General features: G+C 55.2%; 8 protein-coding genes across 8 annotated transcripts; 5 read left to right on the forward strand and 3 right to left on the reverse strand.

Annotated features, from left to right (window-relative positions):
- Positions 1-75: 75 nt before the first annotated feature.
- Positions 76-942, reverse strand: BZA05DRAFT_344119 (Alpha/Beta hydrolase protein; the record flags this gene model as incomplete). The annotated part of the gene is made up of 2 exons (XM_051481109.1): positions 76-324; positions 382-942. 2 exons carry the CDS (start codon positions 940-942, stop codon positions 76-78), a joined length of 810 nt encoding a protein of 269 aa, XP_051335312.1.
- Positions 943-3054: 2112 nt separating this feature from the next.
- Positions 3055-5617, reverse strand: BZA05DRAFT_189053 (amino acid permease-domain-containing protein). Its single transcript, XM_051479389.1, has 6 exons — positions 5075-5617; positions 4865-4925; positions 3943-4806; positions 3787-3868; positions 3404-3729; positions 3055-3327 (listed from the first exon to the last, which is right to left on the reverse strand). Exons 1-6 carry the CDS (start codon positions 5461-5463, stop codon positions 3250-3252), a joined length of 1800 nt encoding a protein of 599 aa, XP_051335313.1. The 5' UTR covers positions 5464-5617; the 3' UTR covers positions 3055-3249.
- Positions 5512-6417, forward strand: BZA05DRAFT_411601 (uncharacterized protein). Its single transcript, XM_051485011.1, is given in 3 exon segments — positions 5512-5749; positions 5923-6321; positions 6339-6417. 2 exon segments carry the CDS (start codon positions 5560-5562, stop codon positions 6096-6098), a joined length of 366 nt encoding a protein of 121 aa, XP_051335314.1. The 5' UTR covers positions 5512-5559; the 3' UTR covers positions 6099-6321; positions 6339-6417.
- Positions 6188-7285, forward strand: BZA05DRAFT_189048 (uncharacterized protein). The gene is made up of 2 exons (XM_051479388.1): positions 6188-7117; positions 7203-7285. The coding sequence occupies exon 1, from the start codon at positions 6219-6221 to the stop codon at positions 6786-6788; it is 570 nt and encodes a 189-aa protein (XP_051335315.1). The 5' UTR covers positions 6188-6218; the 3' UTR covers positions 6789-7117; positions 7203-7285.
- A 2534-nt stretch (positions 7286-9819) lies between these two features.
- BZA05DRAFT_411607 (uncharacterized protein) lies at positions 9820-10599 on the forward strand. The gene has a single exon (XM_051485012.1). The coding sequence runs from the start codon at positions 10260-10262 to the stop codon at positions 10593-10595; it is 336 nt and encodes a 111-aa protein (XP_051335316.1). The 5' UTR covers positions 9820-10259; the 3' UTR covers positions 10596-10599.
- Positions 10600-13830: 3231 nt separating this feature from the next.
- Positions 13831-15807, forward strand: BZA05DRAFT_189117 (CBF/Mak21 family-domain-containing protein). The gene is made up of 4 exons (XM_051479390.1): positions 13831-14297; positions 14351-14568; positions 14617-15520; positions 15579-15807. The coding sequence occupies exons 1-4, from the start codon at positions 13869-13871 to the stop codon at positions 15723-15725; spliced, it is 1698 nt and encodes a 565-aa protein (XP_051335317.1). The 5' UTR covers positions 13831-13868; the 3' UTR covers positions 15726-15807.
- Positions 15732-17229, reverse strand: BZA05DRAFT_189120 (chromatin modification-related protein EAF7-domain-containing protein). The gene is made up of 3 exons (XM_051479391.1): positions 16613-17229; positions 16292-16557; positions 15732-16216 (listed from the first exon to the last, which is right to left on the reverse strand). Exons 1-3 carry the CDS (start codon positions 17157-17159, stop codon positions 15899-15901), a joined length of 1131 nt encoding a protein of 376 aa, XP_051335318.1. The 5' UTR covers positions 17160-17229; the 3' UTR covers positions 15732-15898.
- A 1237-nt stretch (positions 17230-18466) lies between these two features.
- On the forward strand, positions 18467-20924 carry BZA05DRAFT_411616 (senescence-associated protein-domain-containing protein). Its single transcript, XM_051485013.1, has 3 exons — positions 18467-19333; positions 19446-19495; positions 19744-20924. The coding sequence occupies exons 1-3, from the start codon at positions 18697-18699 to the stop codon at positions 20659-20661; spliced, it is 1605 nt and encodes a 534-aa protein (XP_051335319.1). The 5' UTR covers positions 18467-18696; the 3' UTR covers positions 20662-20924.
- The last annotated feature ends 57 nt before the right edge of the window (positions 20925-20981 follow it).

Below are 20981 nucleotides of genomic sequence, written 5' to 3' on the forward strand. Positions count from 1 at the left end.
AGAGTACAATACCTGCACACATATGATTCCCACCATTCTCATATAACCGCCCTTTTCCCTTGCCTACCTACCTAACTACGCCATATTCTTGTAGACCACATCCCACCCGGCCGCAGCCAGCCCGGGTGGATTTCCGATCAGCAGTGCCTTCGCCGCAGTATCCCCCTTGAGCGCCCACTTGAAATACGCCACGGCGGCCTTCCCAAACTCCCCGCCGTTGGCCTCGCTATACGTCCCCATATGCCCAACATCAAAGTTTGCCTTCCACGCTGGCAGCCCCGCCGGCAGGTCCGCGTAGTCGCGCTCGCCGTTGGGGTAGGCAATCTTCCGCTACTTGTTAGCACACATCCACCTCGGACAGATCATAGGTAGAGTACATACATCACCACTCCCGCCGAGGAAGTAATAAACCGGCACCCTTATCCTATCCAGCAAGTCCTTCTTCTCCATATCCAGCAATCCCGAATTAAAAACTCCCACCGTCCTGACCCTAGTATCATTCCCGACGTTTATTGCCTCCAAGCCACCACAGCTCTGTCCCGCAACGGCCATACTCCCCGTATCCAGTCTTCCCTGGTACTCCCCGCCCTCCCCGCTCGCTTCCTCCGCCCAGTCCAGCGTCGCCGTCAACATCGCCGCAGTGGTCTGCGGGAACAGCCGCCCGTCCGGCGCGCCGTTCGCGACGATCATGAAGCCGTAAGAGGCGATTTCGGTTAGGAAGTTGGAGAACGTGAGGCCCCGGCCCATGCACCCGCCGTTGCCCCAGGCGATCACCGGGAGGGATTGGTTAAAGGGGAGCGTGGAGGGGAGGTAGATCGTGTGCTTGGGGAGCGTTGTGGAGGTCGTGTATTTTGCTGGGTAGGGGCCGGTGCCGCTGCTTTGTGCGCGCGCGGGGACGGCGAGGAGCGCGAGGAGGTGGGGGAGGAGCGTGGTGAAATGCATGCTGCTGGATTGGTGCTGGAGCGGGGGGCGGTGGCGATCTGTCAGTACATACACAGCTCCAACCAGCTGGTGGGTTTATATACCGTACATATCTACATTCTAAGTCCTCGGCACAGAAACCGCACCCATCACCACCGCCGAAGATGACCACGGAGACAGCGATCATCACCCACTGACCGCGGCAGCGCGGCTTGGGACCTTGCATCGAGATGCGCTGCAATTATGCAAATTGAACCTTCAAGATTCATCGCATTACTCGGTTCCAAACCGAGCCACTGAGCACATACATCCCGCACGATGAATCTAGAGTAAGTATGCACTCCGCAAAAACGCATCTATCTTAAATAATGAATCTCCCCCCGCATTAATCACGGTTCACGATATGGTACCAAAGATCGCTAGAAGATCGGTTTTGACCGCGGTTCACATACATCTGGGATGGGCTGGCAGCCGTAAATTGTAATATACTGGTACCGCCGTACCGCGTCAACGGCGGAATTATTCCCGCCGGAAAAATTGGCGAGGTTCGCTGCGCCCGTATAGAGCGTGTATAGAGCTCGTAGAGTACCCGTATAGAGCGTGTATAGAGAATTTATAGAGAATATATAGAGAATATATAGAGAATATATAGAGAATATATAGAGCCCAGAGAATGTATAGTGTCTGTATAGTGCCTATCTCGGCTATCCTCGAATTCACGTGCTGTCCGCCGACCACGGGGGGTCACTGTATTAGAGACATCCGCCGAGCCAAACATCACATCTCGGGGCTCCCGATCACTATACATCACCATGTATCGCATCGCACCCAGAATCGTTTCCTGAGCGGCGAGCGGTCATTGGGACATCGGCATCGGCATCCCCGTAACGTAAGTACTTAGCCAACTATCCCCCGTGCCAAAGGCCAAGCAGCGGGCGTATGCACTGCCCGACCAACGCTCTCGCCTGCGCCGTTGGAAAGGGCCAAGGACAAAGTAAGAAGCACGAGCAAGCGTCGAACCACCCAGCAAGCAGCACGCCAACTCGGTCAATACGGCCAATACGGTACAGGAGTACACCAGAGCCTCGGCACCCCCGTCCCGACCTCGAGCAGTCTTGGGAGAAGGATCACCAGCTGTATCTTGATGAGGATTACATGCAGCTAGTCAAGACCCAAGACCCAAGACCCAAGACCTCGGTTCGATGCATCCCCATCCCCCCTCGGACGCCCCCTGATGGATGTCCACCAGTATACGTAGCTTGGCGACCTCGCTCCGATCTAACCCAGAGTATAGTATACCTACTATTATACCCAGTATCCCACTATCTGCGGCCCTTGAAACCACGACATCGAGTGATGCCGCGTGCATGAGACCATGATGCATAAACTATGATATCGTGCTGGTGAGAGGGTGTACTTCCTCTACTGTCTACCGAGACGTTGTCAATAACTAATTGCGCGGGGTTATATTGGCATGATGAGTGGGTGACCATTTATAGTAGTTACCGGTGGGGCAGAGTTGATTAACTCGAGCATTATCACTCGTTTCCGGCCCTTTCCTATATGGTCATTGGTACCAAAGTTTAGCCAGCCGACTTCCTTCCTACGTACCTGGTATATAGTATACCCCTGATTCCTTCCTCATTCTCCTCTTGCTAATTTCCATAGGCGCTACCACTCACATAATATCACATCGCATAACATTACATGGAACTAAGACTTTCAATGACCATTGATTGGCGGTTAACTATTCCCACATTTGCTCCCTTCCCCTTCCCCTTCTCCTTCTCCTTGCCCACCCCCACTTCACCGATACCCAAGTAGGCAGTACAAGTACAAGTACATTCATATCCAAAAACACCACATCTACATACATACAAGAAAGAAAGCAAGAACCCCACACCCACGCTGAATAGAATAGAAAACCAAAAAGAACCATTTCCCCTTCCCCTTCCCCCCCAGAGATAACGAACGCCGTAACCAAAAAAAGGAAAAAAAAACAGGAACCAGAAGATATATGATATGATGATAGCCGTGTGCCCACCCAAATGTTGACTCCGAAGCCCGAAAATAGAGAGAAAGGAAACAAGATGATATCCCACGCTTTGAAATTGAAATCGAAACAACACTGCTAGAGGAAAGGAAGAAGTCGCGTGGTGCTGACAAGTTGAGTTGATGAAGGTGGTGTAGGGGTGTAGTTAGTGGTAGTTGGTGGTAGGATCGAGATGTTGTCGAGATGTTGTCGCGATGAAAGGGCAATATGTGCAGGAATATTCCGTCACCGTCCTCGTCCTAGGTAGGAAAGCCGGCCGGCCTCGAGTGAGTAGATCACCGCTTCTTCTTCTTGAAATTCATATACTTGCTCCACCAAATCGACGTTTTCAGGGCGAATCCAGTTTTATACCGCTATAGTTTCCGTATCAGTCAGTCCGTCTTCCTCTATAGTTCATGCGACAATCGTCAGGAGGGCGAGCGTGCATACCTTATATGTAACGATACGACTCCCATCGACGAGCTCATCAGGCTGCGAATCGATATGGAACCCGAGCCACGGCATGAGTTTTGCAAAGATGACCCAGTAGATGAAGCCGCCAACGATGATGCCGGATGCCACGCCAGGCGTGACATACGATGGGATGTCGGGCTGGCTGAATGGCGGCCACCACGTGAGCACGATGATGAACAGGTTGAGTGGAACGTAGATCGCGATGATCGTGAGCATGACCCGCCATGGAAGCATGTGTGGCTCCCATCGGTGGATACCCGTCTTGCGATACCGCAGGAATACCACTCCGAGAGACACGACAACTGGCCAGAGCTGTTAGAAATCATGACACAGTGTAGCAGTTGTAAAGGGTAACAAACTTATCATCCAGTTCTGTCCGTAGATGAAGAGATCCGTGATAAGATTGTAAGCCGCATCGTCCTTGTTGCTCGGCGTGAATATCTTAAGACCATTAGCCGAAAGCCAAAAAAAAAAAAAAAAACGACGGGCCTTTTTCCCGATGGGTCAATACGTACGATGAAAGCAGCCGCAACGAACCAGTGCAGGACCAAGGCGCCGACAGGAGTATCGTAGTGACTCTGCCTTGCGAAATACTTCGAAAACGGCAGAATCCTGAGCTTAGCAATCTCCTGCTTCACTCTTGCCAGCCCGTACGTCGACGACACAAAGTTGCCCATGATGGACAATGCGACCATGACCTTGAAGCCCCTCTCGATGAACCAGCTGTCACCAAAGACCTTGACGAAGAACTTGGCCGCGACCATGTCTCCACCCGCCATCAACTCCTCGTCCGAGAGCACCGTGAAGTACGCAACGTTCGCCAGCACGTACAGCACCGTCGTCAATCCTATCGCCGAGAAGGCGGCGATCTTGAAAACCTTCGATTCGTTGCCTGGCGGTCGGCGCACCTCCGACAGGACATAGTTCGCGTTCTCCCAGCCCGTGTACGCCCACAACACGCCCAGTATGGCGTTCGAGTATTCCCACATGGTCATGGTCCTCGTCACCATGGCGTTATCCCAGTTGGAAAGACCGTACGTGCCTCCGCTTGTGACTCCCTTGCCCCTTCCCCCAGCCATCGCCGCAAACCCAACCATGATGATGAAGGTCACCAGAGTAACCTTGTAGATGGCAAGGAGGTTGTTGACGAAGATACCCATCTTGCGCGAGAAGATGTGCAGCAGGCATACCGCCGTCAGGAGACACAGCGCGAGGAACTTCTGTAAGCGATAGTCAGGGTTGATGTCTCCGGGCTCGAATGCCTGCAATATCAGTTTCGCGAAGGCGATAGTATTCCCGGCGAAGTGGGTCAGGAGAATAAAGAGTAATGCGATGACGATCACGGCAAGGTATTTCGGTCGCGGATAACACTCCTCGACCTGCGCAAGTCGTTAGCGAAAGTCTCCCGTGTCAAGTTGGCATGAGAGGGGGCCCTACGTAAACAACCTCGGCGCCGGAGAACGGCAACGTAATCCCCAACTCAACATAAATCAACAGTCTAACAGAAAACTCGGATCAGAATCGGGTTCAAGTTGGATTCCAGGAAGGATGAGAGAGAGCGAGTCTCCTGCATCAAAAAACACCCCCCTCCCCCAAAAAAAAACAGAAGCCATCAAAAAGGAAGAGGGAGAGAAAAGTATCGCGCACCCAGCTAGACTCATAAGTCCACAAGCGACCCACAGGAACAACGCGACGCCTCTGCCACCACAGTTCTCCAGGACCACCGACGGTTTCGCAAAGACGCCAGTGCCGATCATCTTGCTGACGATGAGCGCAGCGGTCGAGAAGTACCCGAGCTTCTTCTGTTCTGGCATAGGCACGTACTCGACCCTATCGTCGCCGACGTCCTCGTCGGTGAGCCGCGGCGGACTGCGCAGCTCGACCAGATCCTTCCGCCGATCGAACTCCATCGACGTGCTGGCCCCCCGCGCGTTCTGCCGCTGATAGTATTGCGGAAACGCCTCCGCCCCAGTGCTCGCGTCGGACCGCACCGACATCAGCTCGACGTCGGACGAGATTCGTCCGCCCCCCGACATCTGTGGCGTTCGAAGCGCCGCCGCGGAGTGGATGCGCGAGCGATGCGAGGCGACGGTGGATAAGGATCTCTAGCGGCGGTCGTTCGGCACGCGACGATGGTTGCGGCGGTAGTGGTCGTGGTCGTGGTGGTGGTCGTGGCGGTCGTGGTGTTGGTGGTGATGCTGTCGTCGGAAGAAGGAAAGCACTGGCGGCGCCGCAGTGTCATGCAACGGGATCGATGTTTTCTTCCTGGTGGAGTGATGGGTACGAGTCGTCGCGGTAGTAGTTCGGGTTCGCACTCTGGGCCTGGGCAGGGCTGGTAGTTAGTGATGGGTAGTGGACGGTGGTGGTGGGGGGACCCGTCCGACTTAACTACTCTCGGCTCCCCTGAAAGGAAGCCCGCCGCCCCCTCCCCGCACACCCCTGGAGGGAAGAAATCGATGGATGGGGAAGGGAGGGAGGAGCGAGGGGATGGTTACCGCTGTCGAAGAAGGCACTCTACATGCGCAGCCATGTAGGAATGGGTGCTTTCCTGCTCTGCTCTAACTGCTACTATAACTACTCCATCCGATTCTCGGGACTCTCTATCTATCCAACGTGGATTCTCCCGAGGTTTCGTCAGAGGAGGGATGTTGGGGCTTATGATTTACGATGAAGCCCGGCGACGGATGGGTGGAAGAATGGATGGGTGGATGGATGGGGTGGAGATCATGATAATACCCAGTACCCTACGCAGAGTAGAGTGCAGTGCACACTCTAAATCCCCAAGTTAGGCATGAGCAGAGTTGCCAGTGCCCGCACTCGCAGTCCGCAGGGCCACAGGCCGGAGGCGGCATGTCGCAGACTCGCAGGCGGCATCCCATCCCAGCCGGCATCCCATCCCAGCCGGCATCCCATCCCAGCCGGCCATTTCTCTCCTCTCCTCTCCTCTCCTCTCCATCCTCCCCGTCCATCCATCCTCTTATCGCTCCAACGCTCGCCCAGTCCACTGTTCACAGTTTTGCTCAGGGTTGTGCACCTTTATGCACTTTGTGCTATGTATGTGGGCATGGCAAGGTTGCGAACCCGTGGAACCCGAGAAAGCTCCGGCCCGCACCACACCAAAAGCCAGTCTGCAGCAGCCCAGGACCCAGGCCCCAATCCAGTCGAAAGTCGATGGTTGCAAGTTCGGGGTTACCAGCTGTGGCTGGACTGTGGCACTGTGGCTCGTGATTCCGGGCAGGCACGGTGCGGTACGGTAGCGGATGCACGATTCACGATTCACGATTCACGAAGTACTTACTTGGGTACATACCGGTGGACTACCTACTCCGTCGCAATGGCCGTGCTCCCAACGCAAGGCTGAAACATGCCGATAGGTATCACAGGTAGAATGGTATCTCGGAGCATCTCTCTATCCAACCAACCAACAAACGCAGCCCAGCGATCTCACGTTCATGACACCTAGCGTTTTGTCCACACCGCTGGAAAGCAGAAGCATTGGATGCTGGCATCCGTCTAGGTACCGTATGGAGCACCCCGCCCAGAGTAAGGCTTTTGCGCCCGGCGTCGAGTTGCACTTTGTGGAACCTTCCAGCCAGCCAGCCAGTACCAGCCGGCTTCTGGTGACGGGGAAGGCGGGGGCGGAAATTGGGGCATAGCCACCGCAAAATGGACACCGTTGGGCAAGTGCCGGTACGTATCAACGCCTCTTCCATTAGAAGTTCCCATCCCATCGGACATCCAAGGACTGTGATAGTTAAATAGTATCGATACATAGTAACACAGCGCGGGCCAGTTGCAAGTTAGTTAGGCCGTTTGATCGTCAGCGCAGAGGGCCGGAGGCCCGGAGGACCGGAGGGCAAAGACCGGCCGGCCGGTGGTGCATATCGAGATTCGAGAGACAGCGTCGGCGGCGGCGGTGAGACACTTGAAACGGTGAAAGATCTGCAGTGCCTCCGCATTTTCCGCCTCTGCCTTTTCCTCCTCTGCCTTTCCCGCCTCTGCTGACGATGCTTGGTATGCTTGGCTGGTATGGTTGGTTGGTTGGTTGGTAGGTACATAATCCACTGCATGCACTGTGCACCGTGCGTTGGGTCTGTGAGTGAGATACTCTACATACACACAGTCACAGACGGCCAGCGAGCAAATCACGCTCGAGTCCTCGACAGTCCTTGGGAAAGTGCTGCTACTTGTGCTGTAGAAACGAGTGAGGAAGGAGACACGAACTTCAAGTACCTTTCAAATTCCAAGTTCCACATCCTCGAGCCCCTTCACTCCACTTTACTCTACTCTGGATACTCTATGTTTATTGATACTCTTCTCCACAATCCAGCCAACCAACCGACCCCACAAACTAGTGGCGGCCGTTGCAGACTACTATATACCACTACTCTACCCACTACATAGCAGGTACTCTATATCAAAGTACCTAACTCCGTCTGGCTACCACCCCCAACCAACCAACCAACTGCAGCCTCCATACGGGGCCGAAACTCTATCTCTATCCTCTCCTCTCCGACAGCCCACTCATCACCCCCCCTCCCCAACCAACGAACCAAACCAAACCAAACCGTTCGATCTCGAACACCGTTGGGCCCCAGTTAGGGGTTCCTGGGTGGTGGCTGCCGTGCTTGCTTTGCTTGCTTGCTGTTTGCAAGACAAGACGTCTCCATATGTAGCACCCTCGCCGGGCGCCGCTGGAAACTGGAAGTTGGAAAACTCCCACATCACGCAGAAATAAAAGCCGTCTCAGTCTCACGATTGATTTCCGCATCGGAGTGTGCAGCAGGCCTGGTGTGCAGTGCCTACCCATCTAGAGTACCGTACCGTTGATCGACAGCGACACGGACACGGACGAGAAAGTCAGCTGCCTGCCTCGATCGAAATGGGCTGCGGTTTGTTTTATTTTTGTCTTGGGTGGGTGATGACGGGACGGACTCGGGCCTCACAAACCGGAGACGGAGACGGAGACGGGAGGCTGCAGTGTTGTGGCGGTGGTGCTGATGGTATGCCATAGGTAGGTGGGTATTTTTTTGCAATGTTGGAACTTGGGAAGTTGGAAGGCATTGAGAGGCCCCTCCTTCTGCCCTCTCCGCATGGAAATCAATCAAGATTCAAAGGGTATCTGGTCGACCGGACTATGGATCTGTCCTCCTCCTCTTCCTTCTCCTCCATTTAGCCCAGCCCAGCCGGTCGGTTGAGTAACCGCAAAAGCCGCGCACACACACCACACTGCACACTCGCCCTCGCGCCCCGCGGATCAGCGTGCAGCAGCCTACCAATACTAGTATATCTGTCTATCCGTGACCCTCGATGAGGATGAACCCGAAGAGGCGGACCGGTGGTCTTTGTGGTTGTTGTGGTGGGTGGTGGCAACGGTTGGGCCTGGCCTGGCCTGGCTTTTTTCCTGATCGGGGGGGGGGGGGGGGGGGGGGGGGCGTGCGCCTTGCGGGCGGGCGGTTAATCAGGGGGCCCGGGGAGGAAGGGAGGGGGGATGGGATGGGATGGGATTGTATTTTACCTGCTGCTTTGCGACTGGGTCGGTTGGAGCATGTAGAGTAGAGTGGGGAGGGTACATAGAGGAGGTTAGGGACCGTAGCCGGAGGGGGGGAGGTTCATCTTCTCTGCTCACTGCTCACTGCTCAGCCTTCTTCCTTTCGAGACTTGCAGGCCGTCCAGCGGAACGGATGGCAGGAATCATGATGTTTGTGTTGGAACTTGGAACTCGGAAGACCAACGCTGCGGCCCAGCGCTGTTTCCGCTCCGAGCATGTGGATGAATAGAGTAGAGTATGGGATTGGATGGACTTATTGTTGCCGGTCGGACACGATACGATACATGCCATAGTTACGGACGGCAGTTGCGAGTCGTGGTGTGTACTTGGTACTCTACATATCCAAGTATACCGGCGAGGTGAGGCGAGCTCCTCGAACGGTACTCGCAGGGTGGCGGTTGAGGAGGTAGGACAAGCGATGGCAACTCGCCGTCCACTCGTGTACTGCACCAACAAAGTACACATGTAGAGTACAGTGGGTAGAGCACTCTATCGGTATCTTGTATATCTTCGATAGGAAATGGGAGGCCCGACTCCGGTGAACTGTCATCGTCGCCGTTCTGTCGGGGAGTGGGGATAAGAACAAACGAAGATCATGAGAACGAAGCGAAGCGAATGGGTTCCATCATGCCATGGTCGCCAACGAACTCCATATTAGACAGACATGGCGAAAGGCTTGTCCCGGGTCCTGGTCCGCGGCGGGGTTGTGCTGGTGGTGGTGCTGGCGGCGGCCGGCGGGAAAGAGCTATCCCGCCGCCCACCGCCCGCCGCCGCCCGCCCGCCGCCCGGCGTCTAAATCCAAATCTAAATCTGAAGCTTGCACAGAAATCGGACGGGATTTCCCCAGGACTCGCTCGGCTAGAACACCCACCACAGGGCTGATGGTCAAGTCCTTACTCCACACAGTTAGGTACCTCCAGCCCAGCCCAGCAACCAGGGCTCCTCCGGTTTCGACGGCATGGCACGGCACGGACTCGGGGTCAGATTCCCCTCTCTCTCGCACAGAACAGCACAGGCCAACAGGCCAACAGATGATACCCAGTTCCTCTGCTATGCATCCAAGCCCCCTCCGCTGTCACTGCCCAGTGTCCACCGTCCACCGTCCGTACTCTACAGCATGGATACATATCCCTCCAGACTCCAGCGTCCGCAGGCCATCCACCATCCCAAGTACCTAGGCCCATGTATCATCGCTAGGCACACATACTCTACATACGGCGGATCGGATCGCCACCAACTCCGCCCGTGTGGGTGGGTTGGGCGGGTGGACGAGTCGAGATAATGCTCCCATGCGCGTGCTCTTCTCTGTTGTACTCTAGGTACTCTGTTGTACTGTACTCCGTTGTACTTTACTCTGTTGTGTTATGCTCTGCTGTGCTGTGCCACGGCAGATTTTTCTCTTTCCTTCTCGTCGTCTGGACGCTGGACTGGGCGGAGACGGGGGCGTCCGCCTTTGTATGTGACTCTGTGTACTATATAGTATGTATGCAGGTATTGTATGCAGGATGGCTGTCCGGATACCGCCGGGATCCTGAGGATTTATGTATGTATCATAGCCAAGTATTTATGTGCGTATTTACAGTATGTATGAATTTGTGGGGGAGGGAGGGGGAATAGGCTCCAATAGAGTGAGGGAGAATATCTACCTAGAATCTAGGATCTAGGTATCATACTACTTTGTTACTTGGGTATCTACTATCTACTATCGACGGACATGGGTTTATTCCGAGCTGGCATTTATGTGGGTGATTATTTACTTGGATCTCGACTGTGCCACCCGGGGGCCCCTAGGAGCGGGAAATGACAGCGCGGGGGGATGAGAGGAAACGGACTGTGAATGTATGGATGGATTTATCTACTCTAACTGCAGTCTGCCGGGTCCAGAGTGAAGTTGTAACTTGTGACTAATTTCACCCAAGTGTGTGTAATGTAGAGTACATAGGGTATCCAGAATATTGGTATTGATCTCTAGTATCTGGAGCCGTGAATTCTTACATAATAATACCTAGAGTACCTCGTGAGCACTCTACTCGATGCATTCACGTTCCATCCATCCAACTATGCACGGCCATACCTATACCAACACTTCATAAGCTCATACTAAGTACAAAGGTAAGATGTAAATAGGTAGTCGCATACCCGTCGGTATATATATGGCATCTACAACCTAGGTACCTCCCTATATACTCGATATCTACAGTACCGACATGCATCACGCACCCTCCCGCGTTTGAAGTTTCACGAAAGAGGCATCCAACCTCCGCACAACCTCCGCCCCCGGCTTGAGCCCTTAGTTATTCCAGTCTTTTTTTTCCTTCTCGCTGGCGGCAACAACAATCTTAAGGTTATATAAACTCTAATCGACGCCTTCGCCTCTACCTCAGCCTCCGAAAACAGGGTATGAGGACGTGTGCGGGGAGCGGAGGAATCATTGCTTGTTTACTACCTACTCTACGTCGATGTCGAGATTTCCCAGGGCGTGCGGTGGATATGCACGTGCCCGTGCCCGTGCGCATAACTAACCCACAGCCAATGGGATCAACTTCCAGCTTTTCGCCGCGGATGAAGGATTCGCTCTGATATATCTGGAGATATAGATGTGTCGATATCGATAACTGCATGTCTGCGCTTGCCCCGCCAGCTCGGCGCTCCGTGGACGCGGCCAGCGGCTGGGTATGAATGTACCTATGTCTGCACCTATGTAGGGTTACGTTTCCGTCTCTGCGGAATTCCGTCCGAACGATCCGAAGCTTGTAGACTTACATACATACAAGCACCCAGCTTATCGGGCCTCGGGCCTTCGGGCCTGGTGAATCGGAAAAAAGCGCCGGTGGCTTGAAATGCCGAGTGATTCCACATGCAGCAAGAGTAATCGTTCGGACCGGCACGGCCGCGTTTTCCTTCGCCGTATGGTAGGTAAGGGTCCCGAAACATTACCCCAGGGAAAGGGTGTGCTGTGGATCCGGTTTCGCGGAGATGTTGGTGGTGACCGAAGGGGATTTTAGGTGGACATATGGCGTTGTGGAGGTCGGCTTAGAAGGATGGAGTTGTGGGTTTTGAGTCATATACTATATGTACTTTCGCAGGAGATATAATGGAGGGCCATGGTCCTTATTTCTTAAACCGCTCGATTTCTTTTTTTTTTGTTTCATCATCGTAGCATTCGACCTTTGCAGATCATGGCTGTGTACACGACCGGTTCCACCCCACTGTCTCCGATCGCTGGCCGCGAGCCCGATGTGGGTTCCCCATTGCCCTCCGCCCGGCCCCCTCCGCGCATAAAAAAGGGGCTCGATTTCTGTTGTCCTCTTTGATCCGTTGGAGGAGAGATGGGTTTCAACTTCCGAGTGATATACTGTACTCTAGTATCTACGGGACAGAATGAAGTGCCATGTGTTTTCAGGGCTGGTGGAGGTGATTCACTGGAACGATTGAGATGGAGAGAAGTGAAGTATGTTCGGTCTAGGAGCTACAGGTGCAAAAGAGAGAAATAAAATCAAACTTGAACCCGCTGCTGCACCGAATCCTCCAAGCACCCATCACTAGTCCTCCAAACGGCTACCTAGTAGACTACTCACCAGAAATTATTGCCGAGCTTCTCATTCTTGAGCTTTTAGTTGTCGGTGGTTCGCTTGCCAGGAGGCTCCTCCCGCTGCTTCCGAAAGCAGTTCGAATCGATGTGGCCCCTTCGCCCGCAGTAGGCGCACTTCAAGGACTTCTTTCGTTTGTTGCGAGATTGCATCCTTGATTCATTCGACGCCTTGGGATACAAAAGCGCATCAGGCGCGATGCCTTTGACGCTTCGTATTTCAGCTTCTCGAGCAAGCAGCATTCGCAGGATTTCGTCCGGCTTCCTGTCCAGAGATTCGGATTCGATACGGCCCTCGATAAGCTGTACCGTGATGTACCAGTCCGCACTGTAAGGGTCGATACCGTGGAGCAGATAGAAGGAATGCTCCCTCTTGGACATCTTCTCGGAATCCTCTTTGGCGGCAAGATTGAACTGGTTGACGGCGTGCTGGATGCTTCGGGCGTAGGCTTCGACGCTGCCCAGATCTTCAAGACGAGTGCTAGAAAGTTCTTCCCGAATTTCGTAGGAACTCTTCTGAATCTTGGTAGCATAGTCTTCCTTGATCTTTTCCCACAGCGCCCGAGGCTCCTCGTAGTCGATGTACTTCTTCTGCATATCTTCGTCCATGGCCAAGAGAATTGTAGACCTGGCAATCTCCTTACGCTGGGACCAGGAAAACCATTCAGCGATTGAGGACTTCTCTGGTTCCCCCTCTATGCCTCTGAGGATGTTCGAGCACATGTTCAGCCCACAAACCAGGCGAATGTCGAATGCCCACTCTTCGTAGTTGGTGGCATTTAACTTGGCGATGCCAGCTGTTGCCTGCAGAAGGTAGTCCATCGTTGCTGAGGGTTTGCACGACGTTGCTGTTCGTGGAGTTAGTCGTGAGGTCGTGGAGTTGGTCGTGTGGTCGTGGAGTTGGTCGTGTGTTCGTATGTTCGTGTGGCCGCTGCTCGTCTGCTCGTCTGCTCGTGGAGGTGACCACTGGAGCGGCCGGGATGGGGAGAAGTGAAGTATGTTCGGTGTAGGAGTTACAGGTATAAGAGAGAGAGATAGAGGGAGGGAGAGAAAGAAAACCAAACTTAGACCTCGGTCCGAAACCCAGATGTAAACGTACAATCATAACGACCGAGTGCGAACGCATGCACCACGACCAGTCGAGAACCCGGTCCAGGCCCGCCTGCCCGCACTAACCGGAAAAGGCCACCCTGCACCCCACGCGTGCGTCAGAGCCTCACTCTAGTTACCGATTGCAGAAAAAAAGTTTCAATTCACGTCTCCCACCGCAATCGCACTCGTACCTCCGATCGCACCATACGATGCCATCCACCGCCGCTCTCTCGTCGTCGAAGAAGCGCAAGCTCGCCGTCGGCGCCGATGCCAAGGCCGTCTCCAAAAAAATGCCCAAGACCAAGAAGTCCCGGTCCGTGGTGCTTGCTCCACCAAAGACCACGCAGGAAGATATCCTCCAGCTCGAAGAGGCGATCGTCGAGTCCGCAAAGAATTACAACAATATTGTCACGCTCCTCGCCTGCTTCAAAGACTCCCTCGACGATGATCCGCAACTCGCTGTTACCGCTGCGGTATCGCTGTGTCGCTCGTTCTGCCGCCTCATGGCGAAGGGACGGCTGCTGAAGCGCAAGGGAGACGACGAGGACGAGGCGACAGTTGTCCTGTGGCTCAAGGAAAGGTATAAGGAATACGTGACGGAGCTGTGTAAAGCGCTGGACCATCCGAGTGGTGTGCAGGTTTGTGCTCTCGGGAGTGTGGAACCGGCACGAGCGCTGACTTGTGAGGGAAGGACACGGTGTTGACGCTGCTCATGAGGCTGGTTAAAGATGAGGGCATGCATCAGAAACCGGAGGGCGAGGAGTACTACTTCCCCGGCGATACGTTTGCCAAGATCGTGAAGGGCGTTGTGGTGACGGAGAATATGGACGATGAGGCGAAGGCGGCATGGGTGGAGAAGTATGTGGATGCATACAACGATGTGCGGTACTCGTTCTTCACGGCGATAAAGTAGGTCCATTCATGAAGGTGCTGTCTGGTATCTACTGACGCATATAGACATCTTCTCGACGAGCGCGAAGACGAAATCTCTCCCGCCCTCCTGACAAGCACCGTCAACCTCCTTCTCCTCCCCAAAAACCTCCCGACCGCCGAAACGGAAGAAATCACAGACTTCTACGCCGTCGTGCTGCCCAGCAAAACCTCACGGAAAGCCAAACCACCCACAATACTCTCCCCCAGCGCGCACCGCAAAGTGGTGCAAGAAGCCTGGTGCAATGTTCTCCGGCACCCGCTCCCCGCAGCCCTCTGCAAATCCGTCCTTCTCTCCGCCGAGCGGCGCATCATCCCCTCCTTCACCAAACCGCAGCTCCTGATGGACTTCCTGATCGCCTGCTACGACCACGGCGGCACCATCTCGCTGCTCGCGCTGAACGCGCTGTTCCACCTGATCTCGACCAAAAACCTCGACTACCCGAACTTCTTCACAAAACTGTACGCGCTGCTCGACCGCAACCTCTTCCACATGCGCTACCGCTCGCGCTTCTTCCGCCTGCTCGACACCTTCCTAGCATCTACCCATCTCCCCGCCGCGCTCATCGCAAGCTTCATCAAGCGCATGGCGCGCCTGTGTCTCTCTGCACCCCCGGGCGCCATCGTCACCGTCGTGCCGTTCGTCTACAACCTCTTCAAGAAGCACAGGGCTACGACGTATATGATGCACCGGATTCCGGTGGATGCGGACGAGGCTGCGGAGTGGAGTGTTGCGGGCTACGTCGACCCGTTCGATGAGGAGGAGACGGATCCGTTGCAGACGGGCGCCATCGAGAGCTCCGTCTGGGAACTCGAGACGCTGATGAGTCACTGGCATCCGAATGTGGCGACGCTGTGTAGAATCGTGAAGGAACAGTTCACCAAGGAACGGTATTTGATGGAGGATTTCTTGGATCATAGTTATAATTCGGTGAGTACTCGCTCAAAGATATCGTGTGGCAGGGAGAATGGCTAATGATTGCGGGTAGATGTTCGATATCGAGACGAATAGGGAGTTGAAGAAGGCGCCGGTGGTGGAGGTTGACGTTCCGAAGAAGATATTCTTCAGGCTCGAGGGGACAGAGGAGCAACAGCAGAGTGGGAATCTGTTGTTAGATCTGTGGAGCTTTGAGTAGAGAGCAGTTGAGTTGGTATTGCTATTACAGAAAGAAATGCTCTATGGGTGGTATGGTAAAACAAAGGGATATTGGAGATGCCAAACGCCGGATTCCGTGGGGAAGGAAAAAAAACAAAGATGACGCCGTATTTTGAAATCGTATTCGTGAGATGGTGATGTGTCATGAAGAGATCACTTCTTCCGCGAACTCCTTCTGACATCGCTTGCTCCTCCGCGAGTACCTCGTTTTCCTCTGGAGCCCTTTGGACGTCCGCGACCCCGAACCACCACACCCCTGCTGCTGCCCCTTCCACCGCGACTGCCTCTGCCTCCCCGTCCCCTTCCTCTGCCCCTAGCAGAAGTCGGCACCTCATCCTCGGTTTCGTCACTTCCGGAAGCAGTACCCGAGCCAGATCCCTCCTCGTCACCGTCCTCCTCCTCATCCTCCTCCTCATCCTCGTCTTCATCATCCTCCTCGTCGTCCTCCTCTTCCTCTTCCTCTTCTTCTTCCTCCTCCTCTGCCTTTTCCACCGCCACCACCTCCTCCTCCTCCTTCTCCACAACGGTTTCCTTCTTCTTCTTCACCTCCTCCACCTCTTGTTCCTCCTCTGCCTCGGAAGATTCGGCCCTAACACTGTTGTCCCCGACGATCTTGTCGTCGTCTTCCTCCTCATCGGGTTCCTTCTCCTCCGTTGCAGCGCGTGCAGGCGTGTTTGGGGTCTTCCTGCCTCCCGCGCCTCTGCCCCTACCGCCGTACCCACGAGCACGCGGAGTAGCACGACCTCTGGTGCCACGGCCCCTCGTGCTGCGGGCGGGAGTGGGCGCCGGTGACGCGGAGCGCGAGGGAGTATCTACACGGTCAGTACACGGACCGGGGCAACCAGGCATGGGAAGAGCAAGACCAACCCGAGATCGTATCCCCATCATCGTCTGGCACGGTACTAGCCTCCTTCGCCGTCCTCATAGGGCTATCCCTCGAGTCAGGATCCCACCTCCTGTTGCGCATCAAGTCGCCAAACTCGTCTTCGGACAGACTGAACTCCTTCCAACCCTTCGGCAGATCCTTCGCAGCGTCGTCTGCATCGTCGTCATCATCCTGCGCCTCATCATCATCGTCGCCGGCCTCGACCTCGTCCTCCATCTCGTCCAGCGCCTCCAGATTGTACAGCGTCTTGAGCTTCTCCCAGATCCCGTGGATCCCCGTGTGCTCGCCCGACACCCCATGGTTCTTCATCAGCTCCGCAATCGCGATGATCCGGAAGTGCTTGTGCATCCCTGCCGGCTTCAGGCGGTAGATCGCGATCGCTTTGAATAACGTCGTTTCTTGCTCGTCTGTCCACCCGTCAGACGTGATCGGTGACGCTTGTGCGGTCGTCGTGGTCGTCGTCGTCTCTTCGCCCAGACCGGAGGACGCGATCCGAACGGTCGGGCGCGCGCGCTTTTTAGGTGCCATTGTGAGGTGAGGTAAGTTGTGGTGCTGCTGTGCGCGCGGGGAGTGCTAGGTGGATGGGAAACACTACTCGCGCCGGATGTCGCGCGTCATGCACGTGACTCACATCTCAGCTACTTACATCACCTGCCTAGCGTGCCCCGCCAGATCACGAGGCATCACTCCACCTTCGACTTCTTTTATCACCCCCCAATAAATTTCTGTATTATGCACCCCCCGGCCGGTCGCACCCCCCAACGAAACTAGACTCCCCGGAAGCGCTCGACTGGCATGGCATGGCATATGCAACGTAAGTTTAAAAGCAAGCTGCAACCACCGTCGCAGTCAGGGCTGGGATCAGGACGCAGCATGTCCAATCACGGTGGTGGAGAGCAAGAATGTATGCAACCATCTCGTGGACAGCATGAATCCTCTCTAAACAAACACATGCAGGACCGGTAGGTAATGTGACTCTGTGTACACTGTACATAGATACTGGTATTTATGACGGTACTCTACTTGCTGCGGCTGTCGCCAAGATATCCGCCGTGGGGTCTCGCTCGAGAGAAATCATTCCCAGACACTTTCCCGTGAGGGAAGCATGCCCCGTGAGAAATCATGCGTACTTACTCTGAAGCTCAGGGTTCTCTGAATGACGGTTTCGTGCTGAGACGAATGGAAAGTTGAAACAATAGGTCTCTACTCTAGGTTGATGGGATAGGATTCTCCACTAGTTATCAAGTAGAGTACTCTGTCAGAGGTGATAGAGACGCCTGGAAACCGGATGCCTGCCTGCCTGCGTGCCCCACGCGCGCCTGCTCGCCTTCTCGCCTACTTGCCTTCTCGCCTTCTCTGTGCCCCCCTCCCCCACCGGTGCCTGAAGCCCAGATGGCCCCGCAGAAAAGAAAAAATCCTTGTGGCGACAGGCGCCGCGCGTTGCGTCGCGTTGCGTGGGCGAAGAAATCCGCTGCACCAAAGAACGGTTGGGTGTGGCTGTGCCAGCCAGCCAGCAATGTCCGTGGCGTTTGATTGCGGCTGGGGTTAGTGCGGGGGAATACTTGCGGGATGGGTGATTACGTCACGATGGCGGTGCAGGGGATGAGCTTGGATGGAGGGACACTGGCAACTGGCACTGGCACTGGGGCACAGCAGAGCGTCTGTTGAGTCGCCACGAACTTGAAGGATTTGAGGCCAAGGAAATATACATGGCTCCTGAGTCTTGTCTGAGCTTTGTTGCATCCCGTGCATGTGCGTGTGTGCGGTTAAGCAGGTGTGGTGGTGGGTGGAATGTGGTGGATGGGTGGTGGGTGGGTGTGTGGTCAAAAACAACCAGCTGCCCGGGCCCCTTGGAGTGAAGCTCAAAAAGCTCGACTTACTCTGCATACCACCTAATCCCCAACTACCCTCCACCTACCTTCCACCTACCTTCCACCTTCCATCCACCCTTCCGTCCTTCCTGCTCCCGCATCTCCATATCATCTCTCCTTCCCTCTCCTCCGCTTTCCTCTCGCATTCCAAACACAGAACGAGCTCCCAGAGAACCCCCCAAACACCAGCAGCTATGAGAGAAAACATCATCTTCACCTTCCCCGGCATATCCGTGACGGCGCCGCACTCTACCAGCGCAGTCGGGCTGCTCATCCTCTCCTCCTCCTCGCAACAGATCGACTATGCGCCAGCACGGGAAGACATCTACCTGCGGCTGCGGCACACGCCCGACAGCGAGAAAGGGTCTGACGCATTGGACGTATTGATCGAGGCGTGGCGCGAGCTGCGCAAGACGTCGCCGCGCGAGTTCGTTCTCGCGACAGAATTTGGCGACATCACGATTTCGTTCCCGGAGCTGCACCACTTGATCCCGCAGAACGATACGCGCATCGACCTGCCCTTGGAGGCGAAGGCCGGCATGACCTGGGAGGTCATCGTGAGAGAGTTCGAGGCTGAGGTAGACCGCTTCGTCAGCTACAGGAAGAACTCGTATTCCCTCCTCGATGCCCCCTTTGGCGCGCAGAGCGGGAAGGCCCGTGAGGCAGAGGGCATCAAGCCGTATAACCCCGGGGCGTACCCGAATGAGAAGGCGGGGGGGAGTGGCGGGAGTGGTGGCAGGTTGGTGCTGGTTGATGAGGAGAATGGCGCGGAGGTGGGTGAGGTCGGGGGCATGCAGGTGGCGACCATCGATGTCGTGCCGGGGAGTAAAGGTACGTAATTTTGTTCTATCCCCATGATCAGGCCGAGTGACGTAAAGTGGCTGGCGATGCATGTGGTGGGGTGATGTTACACGAGATGAGTTGGAGCTGACCGTCGACTCAGATCCCGTTGAAATCACCTTCCCCACCGAAGGCGAGAGTGGCCCAGTCACGGTAAGCTCTCCAGCTTTTTATACAGTCTTGTTTGCTTCACTTGCTGTTTCCAAGGACATTGCGAATGTGTTCTTCGAATGCTGTCGTCTTTGTTCGAACACTATCTCCACATCTGTCTCCGCCGCAGCGCCTTGTGCGCTGTCTCGGACCGTCACCTCCTACTCCTTCTTCTTACCCAATACCCCAATGTTGCTCTGCCTCACTCATCGCGATCCAGTTTCACAAATGACTGACATCTCTCGTGACAGGTCCGCACAGCCGACTACCTCAAAGATGCCTCACACCCCATGTACCAAAACAGCTCTCTGGTGCAGACCGCAGCCACGGCATCGCGTCTCATCGTCACCACATCCGCCTACATTTCCAACGCCATGACGCAGGGCGCTCAGACTTTCGCTGAGAGAACGAAGCCCAACACTACACCCACCACCTTCCAGCCCTCGACACACGAGCGCTTCCAGCAAGTCCACACTCTGACATCGACGGCCGCCAAGTTCTCGTCCGTCGCCGTCGGAAAGGTATCGCAACTTGCGCAGAACGCGGGTGCGAAGCTGGCCGGCAAAGACAAACCGCAGACGCGCGGCAAGCCCAGGGACCCCAACATCCTGAACAAGTCGCTCATCGCCTTCTCGACCGTCGCCGACAGCATCGACTACGCATCCAAATCGCTGCTGAACTCGACGTCGCAGGCAGCCACGCAGATGGTCACGCACAAGTACGGTGCCGAAGCCGGCGAGCTCTCCAAGAACCTGACCGGATCCGTCAAGAACGTGGGTCTCGTGTACATTGACGCCTCCGGTGTGTCGCGCCGCGCCGTCGTTAAGGGCGTCGCCAAGGGAATGGTCGTTGGCAAGGTCCGCGGCGGAGGAGAGGTCATCGTGCCCGGCAACGGCGAGAAGGTCGATGGTCTGCCGTATGGATGGGGCGATGGCCCGCTCGGAGGCGCCCACGCTGGTCCCCCGAGCGGAAGGATCACCCCCGGCCAAACCTCACATACCCCGCCTCCTCCTGGATACACTCCCGCTGGGTACCCCACAAGTGGCGAGGGCAGCAACAGCATGTACTTTGCGCCGCCACCAAGGGCTCTTACCAGCCCGGCGGCCGTCAAAAACGGATATCCAAATGACAAGCCCAAAAACGAAAAGAGCACTGAATTCCGCTTCTGAGCGGTCGCGTGTGTTTCTTTCTTCTTCTTCGAATTGATTTCTGTTTTTGAGAGGGGGTATTTTTTTAGTCCTGGACTTGTATGGCTTCGTTGGCTGGGAATTCTTTTCTGTTCGGGTGCTTGTTTTCATCCTCATTTTTATTAAGTCTGTCGATATACCGGGTTTGCGTAACGGAATGAGAGAACATCAATTTATTGTCGCATGCGGCCTTTTCATGACCATTTGAAGCCGTGTCACCAGGCTACGAGTGACTCCCGATGACACACCACCGTGCTCCGCCAAGCGCCCTGGCCCACCTATTAGCTCAACCCCTGCCCCAA

The sequence above is a fragment of the Tricharina praecox genome (genome assembly GCF_024521635.1).
Source record: "Tricharina praecox strain CBS 144465 chromosome Unknown BZA05scaffold_36, whole genome shotgun sequence".
Lineage (NCBI taxonomy): Eukaryota > Fungi > Ascomycota > Pezizomycetes > Pezizales > Pyronemataceae > Tricharina > Tricharina praecox.